The sequence below is a fragment of the Cygnus atratus genome, chromosome 7 (assembly GCF_013377495.2).
Source record: "Cygnus atratus isolate AKBS03 ecotype Queensland, Australia chromosome 7, CAtr_DNAZoo_HiC_assembly, whole genome shotgun sequence".
Taxonomy (NCBI): Eukaryota; Metazoa; Chordata; class Aves; order Anseriformes; family Anatidae; genus Cygnus; species Cygnus atratus.
In genome coordinates, this window is record NC_066368.1 from 14,912,685 (window position 1) to 14,920,700 (window position 8,016).

General features: G+C 69.9%; 2 protein-coding genes across 6 annotated transcripts; one reads left to right on the top strand and one right to left on the bottom strand.

Annotated features, from left to right (window-relative positions):
• Positions 1-209: 209 nt before the first annotated feature.
• On the bottom strand, positions 210-2,043 carry EXOSC1 (exosome component 1). Of its 2 annotated transcripts, XM_035544897.2 has the most exons (7): positions 1,872-2,043; positions 1,722-1,796; positions 1,279-1,367; positions 1,002-1,035; positions 805-855; positions 640-724; positions 210-471 (listed from the first exon to the last, which is right to left on the bottom strand). In XM_035544897.2, the coding sequence occupies exons 1-7, from the start codon at positions 2,019-2,021 to the stop codon at positions 365-367; spliced, it is 591 nt and encodes a 196-aa protein (XP_035400790.1). In that variant the 5' UTR covers positions 2,022-2,043; the 3' UTR covers positions 210-364. The 2 variants fall into 2 exon arrangements, with proteins under 2 accessions (XP_035400790.1, XP_035400799.1); XM_035544906.2 differs by lacking the exon at positions 1,722-1,796.
• A 145-nt stretch (positions 2,044-2,188) lies between these two features.
• Positions 2,189-8,006, top strand: ZDHHC16 (zinc finger DHHC-type palmitoyltransferase 16). 4 transcript variants are annotated; one of them, XM_035544883.2, is made up of 11 exons: positions 2,189-2,273; positions 4,289-4,541; positions 4,743-4,937; positions 5,124-5,212; positions 5,412-5,440; positions 5,644-5,777; positions 6,027-6,074; positions 6,658-6,743; positions 7,009-7,132; positions 7,206-7,276; positions 7,508-8,006. In XM_035544883.2, the coding sequence occupies exons 2-11, from the start codon at positions 4,305-4,307 to the stop codon at positions 7,611-7,613; spliced, it is 1,119 nt and encodes a 372-aa protein (XP_035400776.1). In that variant the 5' UTR covers positions 2,189-2,273; positions 4,289-4,304; the 3' UTR covers positions 7,614-8,006. The 4 variants fall into 4 exon arrangements, with proteins under 4 accessions (XP_035400776.1, XP_050568040.1, XP_050568042.1 ...); XM_050712083.1 differs by having other exon boundaries at positions 7,214-7,276; XM_050712085.1 differs by lacking the exon at positions 6,027-6,074.
• Positions 8,007-8,016: the final 10 nt, after the last annotated feature.

Sequence of the window (8,016 nt, forward strand, 5' to 3'; positions counted from 1 at the left end):
CGCAGGCTGAGACCAGCCGCGGCCTGCGCTGGTTACCAGGGACCTCAAAGCCGCTTGGTGCTCCCCAGGCTGGTTAACAGACAGCTCCTCGCACCTGCACCCCTGTGGGAAACGGCCCCCTCCGACAGCTCCGCTGCAGCAGCCAGACCAGGGGGGCTACAGGCAGCCAGAGCAATTCCTCCGGACAAAAACCGAGCGGAGCACAGAGCTCTCAAAAAAGGATTTATTACCTACAGCAGAAATATAAAACCCACCCTGCCGTTCCAGCCTCTCACGCCCAGAGGAGCCCCCTCTGGCCCCACAGACCACCCCCTGCAGGGTCCGCGCAGCTCCTGGGGGTGCAGGCCGGTGGGCGAGGGGGCTGCTAGGTCTGCAGGAACTGCGGCTGCACGCGGGCCACCTTGCGGAACTCCTTGGTGTGCGTCTGGGGGCACTGCATCTCGCACCAGCTGATGGGCACCATCTGCACCCCTGCGGACATCCCCCGTCAGGGGGCTGGTTCCCTCCCTCCTTTCCCACCCCCAGCAGCCCCAGGCCTCCTCCCACGGCACGCGAGGCTCAGCAGGACGAGGCAGGGAGGAGGCCGTTCGCTCCCCGAGCTGCATCAGCTGCTCCTCACGCAGGGCCGCCCGTCCCTACCTGCCTCGCTGCGAGCCACCACCACGCCCAGCTCGTTCTCCGCCGTGCTCAGCAGGTAGTTGGACTGCGCGTCCCCCAGGGAGATCTGGGCGGAGGCGGGTTAAGGGAAAGGTCTCCCTGCACAGACCCTCCGTCCCCCACTGCCGTCCCGAGGGGAAAGGATACGACTTTGGCCAGGACTATGTCACCCGGGCGGAAACTCTTGTAAACTTCTACCTGCGTGGGACAGAGCGGACGCGAACGCACAGCGTGTGAGGGTGCTGGTCAGCGGCAGCCACCCCAGGGCCCGTGGCAGGATGAGCGCCCCTGCCAACAGGGCGCCGGAGCGGAGGCGGCTCAGTTCCCAGCAGTGCCTTGCTGACCTTATCTTTCTCGGTGGCTCGAATATCTTCTCTCCTGGAAAAGGAGGCACAGGAATCTAATACCAAGCAGGTCTCTCTCCCCCCTCACCCCATGGCAGGAGCTGCCCCAGCCTCCCTGGACACCATCCAGCACCCGCTGGACACGTCCCAGCAGCTGGAGCACAGCTCCTGCCAAGTGCCCAGGCAGCAAACTTCCCCCAGCTGGCCGGGGCCAGGCGGGGCGGGCCAGGACACCCCTTTGGCCGGCGGGCAGTCGCACGCCCAGCCCTTTCCTTACCGTATGGTGCCGCGGAAGGTGGATTTGAGCGGCGTGGAGCCGACGTAGAGGATGTGCACCTTGGCGAAGCGCGAGTTGATGCTGCAAACCTGCCGGGAAGAGGGGCGGGGGGTCGGCGCCGGCACAGGCGGCGTGCTCTGGTCCCGCTGCTCCTTCCCAGGGCTCCTTCCTCGGCGCCCGGGCTCCAGGGCAGGGACGCCACAGGGCGCGTGCCGGCACCTCGCGCCCCACGCTCCGCCCGCGTCCTCCTGGCAGCCGGAGCCGTCGCAGCAGAGGCAGGGCGCTCACCCAGCGTCCTCCTTCCTCAGAGAAGTTTCTGGAAGGCAGAGCGCCCAGCAGCCCCCCGGGGCGGGCAGGCAGCAGCCCCCCCCCCCCACCCTCCCTCCTCCCCCCCCCCCCGAGCGATGCGGGCCCTGCGGGACCCCGCCGGCTCCCGGCCGCACCTTGCAGGTGACCACGGCGCCCACGTCGGGCAGCAGCTGGGCCTCGGCGTCCCTCAGCACCGACACCACGGGCACCTGCGGGGCGCGGCGGGGCTCAGCGCGGCCTCCTCCCCCTCCGTCCCCTCGCACCCCCTCCCCCCGGCGGCTCACCCCGCCGTCCTCGCCCCCCCGCCGCAGGCAGCCGGCCAGCGCCGAGAAGACGGAGCCGTGCCGCGTGTAGGTGCCGCTGCCCGCCGCCGCCTCCGCCGCGCTGCACAGCCGCTCCCCCGGCACGCAGTACCGCGCCGCCGGCGGCGCCATCTTGCCCGCACAAAAGCGCCCCCCCCCCCGCGCTATTGGCTGTTAGCACGGGACGGAGATGAAAGCGGCGCGGCTATTGGTTGCGCTCCGGGCGGGGAGGGACGGGGGAGCGCGCTGCCCGCTGGGAGTTGTAGTTCGGGCGGGGAAGATGGCGCTTCACCGGCGGGCGCGGCGCGCAGGCGCCGCCGCGGGGCCGTGAGGGCGGCGGGGAGCCGGGCATGGCGGCGGCGGGCGGCGGGGAGAGGGCGGCAGGTGGGCGGCCGCGGCGGCGGGACGGGCCTCGGGGCGGAGGGGGGGGGCTGGGGACCTGGGGGGGGCGGGGCCGCTGGGGGGCCCATGGGTGCTGGGGGGGCCCAAGGGTGCTGAGTGCCCGTGGGGCTGGGGGTGCTGGGGGGGGGCGTGGGGCTGGGGGCCTGGGGAGGGCCCGTGGGGCTGAGGGTGCTGGGAGCCCCATGGGGCCGTGGGTGCTGGGGGGCCCCTGGGTGCTGAGTGCCCGTGGGGCTGGGGGAGCTGGGGGGGGCCATGGGTGCTGGGGACCCATGGGGATGGGGGCCTGGGGAGGCCCCATGGGACCCGGGGCGCTGAGAGACCCATGGGGCTGTGGGTGCTGGGGGTCCCCGTGGGGCTAGGGGAGCTGGGGGGGCAATGGGTGCTGGGGGACCCATAGGGCTGGGGGTGCCCCGTGGTGCTGGGGGTGCCCCGTGGTGCTGGGCTGCGGGAGGCCGGGGGCTGGCAGGGGTCCGGCCGCTCTCAGGTGCCCCCTTGGCGGCAGCGGGGGCCTGCCCGAGGTCCTGGCTGCGCTGGAGGCCGCGGGCAGGCGGCCCCGTCGTGCTGGGTGCCCCGCCGGGGCGCTGGGCTGGCTGCAGGGGGACGCCGCCCTGTCCCCGGTCAGCTGCTCACCCCCTGCGGGCTCCCTGCCCGCCTGCTGCCGTCTGTCAGGGAGGGAATCCCCCTCGGCTGGGAGCCTGGTGCTCTCGGGAAGGGGGGAGCCGGCGTGGCAGAGAGGTGCTGGGCGTCCCCATGGGGCTGACCCCCAGCTGCTGGCCGCAGCGGCGTGTCTTCCCGCGCTGAGGCCGTGTGGGTTGGTGCCACCCAAAGCCCGCCCAGACTGAAGTTGTTAATCCGCTTCTCACCTAAGCGTTCAGAGAAACACCCTTGGAGGGGCTAAGGGGAAACGGGAGCTCGGCGCTGGGGTTTGCATATCCCTGATCAGGGTACAGGAGACGCGGAAACCTGGGTAGGAGCTGCGCGTGGGGTGCCGTCCTCGTGTCCAGCCCCACACCGCTCATGGGGCACAGGCACAGCTGACGGAGATGGTTTTGGGGCTGGGGCGTGCTGGGGGCTGCCGCCAAGCACGCTCTGTGGTGCAGCGCTGTGGACGAGCGCTCGGCCCCGGCTCGGAGCGTGCCTTGGCAGGACCGTGGGGCGGCCGCGCTGGTTAATATTGATGGCTGTGCCCGCGCGGAGCCTGGGGGCCCCGACCCAGCAGATCGTTTGCCTCGTTTCTGGGCCGGCTCGGGTTCCTCCTGGCTGCGGCACGGCTCCTGAGTGGGACAAGGGGCTCAGCGGGAAGGCGAGCGCTTGGCTGCGCGCGCCCCTGCTGCCCGCGCGGCCTCGCCTCGCCAGGGGCTCTCCTTCGCTGCCCTTATCCCAGTTACACTGGGATTCTTGGAGCGGGGCTGTGAGGTTGGGACAAGCGTGGGTTGGCCTCTGCGGCTTGGTCCGGAGGTTGACGCGAAGGGAAGCAGCGTGCAGGTGCTGCCTTCCGGGGGTGAGGAGAGGGCACGTGTCTTGTGTGGGCTCCCCCCTTCCCGAGCCAGTCGGGACGGGCTGGGGCTGGGGCTGGGGCTGGGATCACCCCGCTCTGCGAGCAGCCCTGGCGCAGCCCTGCCCTGGAACGGGCCCAGCACCCCGGGTGCCCGCGCCGTCTCTGGTTTCCTCCGAGTCAGACTCTCCGTGTCGCTCCCCGGCCCCCTCTCCTCCGGGAAAGATGAGATGGGACCAGGGAGCGCCTGAGGTCAGGCATGGAGGGCTGGGAGACCCGCGTCCCCCCGCTGCACGCCCACGCAGCCTCACAGCCTCGTGGAGCTGGGGCTCAGCTCCCCCTGCTGCTGCTGCTCTGCGCGGGACAGAGGAGAGCCCGGCCCCGCGTCCTGCAGAGCTGCACCGGTGGCGTCGGCGCACCCAGGAGGGGACGCCCACCCCGAGGGACAGCCGGGCCGGAGGGTAAGAGGGCGTCCTGCCCACGCCGAGCCTCTCCCCCGCAGGCGCGGCGCGGCAGGGATGAGGAGCCGGCAGCGGATGTTCGCCGCGGCGATGCGCCTGCTCCTCAAGTGCCTGCGGCTGGGCCGGCGGCGGCGCTTCAAGCTGGTGCGGCAGGGGTGGCAGCTCTGGCACTACGGGCGCCTCTGCCTCCGCTCCCTGCTCTACAACTCCTTCACCAACAGCGACGTGGTGCTCGACTCCCTCTTCGAGCCGGTCTACTGGCTGGTGGACCACGTCACCCGCTGGTTCGGCGTGGTGAGCGCGGGAGGGGGCTGGCGGGGCGCTGCTGGGGCAGACGGGGCTCAGGGCCGGGCGTGAGCTGCGCTGCTCCAGGAAAGAAGGGGCAGGGGCCGCGGCGTGGGTTCTGCTTTTTTGCTCTGCGCCTGCGTTCTGTCTCTCCTGAGCAGCACGGGGCAGATGCTGCCCGCTCTGCTGACCCAGACCCCTTTCCCGTAGGTGTTCGTGGCACTGGTGATCGGGCTGACGAGCTCCATCGTGGCCATCGTGTACATCTGCCTGCTGCCCCTCATCCTGCAGACGTACACGCCTGCCTGGATCTGCTGGCACCTCACCTACGGGCACTGGAACCTCATCATGATCGTCTTCCACTACTACAAGGCCATCACCACCTCGCCTGGGCACCCCCCGCAGGTGGGCACCGACAGGCAGCTGGGTGCTGGCACCGGCTACAGCTGAGCCCCGGGAGCGCCTCGAGCACCCTGAGGGCTCCTCCAGGCTGGGCAGCGCTGGGACGGGAGGCAGGGGAGGTGCGGAACGCGAGGAGCAGGGGACAGCGTGGGGCTCGGGTGCATATCCCCTCTTCTGACCTGCGTGCAGGCCAAGAACGATCTCACAGGCGTCTCCATCTGCAGGAAATGCATTGCCCCCAAGCCGGCTCGCACCCACCACTGCAGCATCTGCAACAGGTAGGGCTCCCTCGCTGCCCGGGACAGGACACCTCTCCTTCCCTGCCACGTGCTGGGAGGGCTGAGCCCCTTCCCCTCTGCTCTGCTGGCTTCTCGCCCGTCTCTAGCACAGCGTGAGGGGCCGGGGGGGCTGGCTGCCCCTTCCCAGACGCGGTGCTTGCGTTGGCGCTGACAGTTGTGCTGCTCTCCTCCCTCCCAGGTGCGTGCTGAAGATGGACCACCACTGCCGTATCCTCCTGCAGTACTACCCAGCGGCGCCCTCCCGGGGAGCCAGCCCTGCTTCCTCCTCCTCTCCCGGCCCCTCTTCTCTCCCGAGTCCCCCAGCATGGGGAAGGAAGGGTGCTGGCAGCCTGGCCAGGGGTCCTGATCCCCGCGGGGTGGGTTTGGACTTGCGACCTGTAACAGTTACAGACCTTTAACCCCAGAGGCAGCCTGGCTGAATAACTGTGTGGGACACTACAACCACCGCTACTTCTTCTCCTTCTGCCTCTTCATGACCATGGGCTGCATCTACTGCAGCATCAGCGGCTGGGACATGTTCCGGGACGCCTACGCAGCCATCGAGGTGAGCAGGCGGGCGACCAGAGCCCCTGCTCTGCCCCAGGAGAGGAAGCGCTCGCGTGCTCAGAGGCTGCCTGGGCTCCCCGGGCTGAGCTTGCAGAACAGGGCTGGACCAGCCCTGGTGTCGCAGTGACTTTGCTCCCCTTCTCCCTCCTCCTGCGAGGCCCGTGCTGCCCTGGTCCGGTGAGGTTTGAGGGGAAGGAGCCCTCCCCTCCGAGCCATGTAACTGGTGCCCTGTTTTCCATCCCCCTAGAGAATGAAACTGCTTGAGAAGGAGAGACTGCAGGTGGCTGCCAACCAGGTGGGACATCCCTGCTCCCCAGCTGCTCCAGGCAGCGCGGGGCAGAGCTGCCCTGCAGGCTGGGGCCTGCTCTCGAGGTGCAGCCTGCGGCCAGCACCAGCCCCCCTGCTCGTCTCACGGGGTCACAGAGCCGGCGCTGGCTGGGCAGCGCTGCTGCAGGCACTGCCTCCAGCAGTTAGGGGCCTGCTTCCCTGCGCGCCGAGCTTTTCCAGGGGCTTTGGCTGGTGGCGGCAGCAGCCTCGGGCAGCAGCTGCTTGGCACGTGCTGCTCAGGCCCTGCTCTCCTGGGGAAGCAGCAGCGGGTACGCCTCTCCCCCCCAGCATCACCGCTGCGCGGTGCGGTGACCTGCCCCCCTACCTCCACCCCCCCCCCCTTGCTTGTCACTCACGTGCCAGCTCTCGGGTGGCGTCTGTCTGTCTCGCGGCTGTCGGGCTGCCTCCCCGTCGCCCCGGCTGTTGTGTTGGTTCTGGCTCCAGCCCTCTCCAGCTGCCTGATCCCCGCGTCAGCGAGGGGCACAGCGGTCCCTGCCCGGCTTCACGCTGTCGAGCAGCCGGGGTGACCCACCTCCTCCGTCCTTTCGCAGACGTACTACCAGACCCCGCCGCCCACCTTCTCCTTCCGCCAGCGAGCCTTCCACAAGAGCGTGGTCTACCTCTGGGTCCTGTGCAGGTAACGGGGCACGGGCTGGGCGCGAGGGTGCTGCAGGACGCAGAGTGCGGCCCGCTGCAGTGCTGCCGTGCACCGGCCCTTGCACTCCACCTCCCCTGGGCCACGCTGCCTCGCTCTAGCACAGATATCCCTGCCCTGCTGGCTCTTGGGCCTCAGGAGGAGCAATTTCAGGTCCCTGGCACAGGATGAGACTCAGGGAGGCAGCCGCAGCCCCTGACACTAGTGAGGGTGTTAGGTGCAACCTGCTGTGCCTTGCTGTTCCCAGCTCAGTAGCCTTGGCCCTGGGCGCCCTCACGCTGTGGCACGCTGCCCTCATTACCCGCGGGGAAACCAGCATCGAGAGGCACATCAACAAGAAGGAGAGGCAGCGACTGCAAAAGAAAGGCAAGGTGAGCGCAGCCCCTGGGGCGGGGGGGCCAGCCGGGCAGAGCCGGACCTGATGTGCATCTCCCTAACGTGCAGGTGTTCAGAAACCCCTACAGTTACGGCAGCTGGGACAACTGGAAGGTGTTTCTGGGCGTGGACGTGCCCAGGTAAAGCCCCGGGGAAGCCCCTGTGTGGGAAGGTGGTGGCACAGCAGCGGGTGGGGGTGCTGGGGGTGAGCAGGACAGCGCCTGGCCCCCTGCCAGCCCCCCCTTTCACCCACCTCTGCGGGCAGGGAGGCTGTCACGGCACCCGAGGGACGCGGGCTCGCGCTCCTCGCTGCTGCTGACAGCCCTGGCTCCGCTCCCCAGCGCCGAGACCTCAGCTTTCTCTCTCCACAGGCACTGGCTCACCCGCGTCCTGCTGCCCTCTCCTCACCTGCCGCACGGAACGGGCCTGAGCTGGGAGCTGCCCCCCTGCGTGTGCGAGCCGCTCCTGGCCATCTGAGGCCTGGGTGCCGCAGAGACGTCCCTCCCCGCCGGCAGGGGAGCACGAGGGGACCCAAACCCACCACCGCGGCTCTGTTTCGGCCCGGGGGGTGCTGGCAGGCGGGTGCTGGCACGCACCGCTGACCCTGGCCGGAGCCAGAGCCCTGGGAAGCTCTTTGCACTCGGTCGGTGCCTGGACGCCTGCTCTCCGGCACCTCGGGGGCTGCGGGCGGCCCCGGGGGAAGGGGCAGAGCTGCCGCTCCCTGGTGTAGCTGGAGGTGCCGCCCTCGCCGTGCACGGGTCCGGGGCCCAGCCCAGCTTCCAGCAGGCTTGGGGGCAGATGACGACTTACCTGCTCCCCAGGCAGACTTTTTAAGACCATCCAATAAATGTGGTTTTGTTTTGTTTTTAAGGGCTCTTTC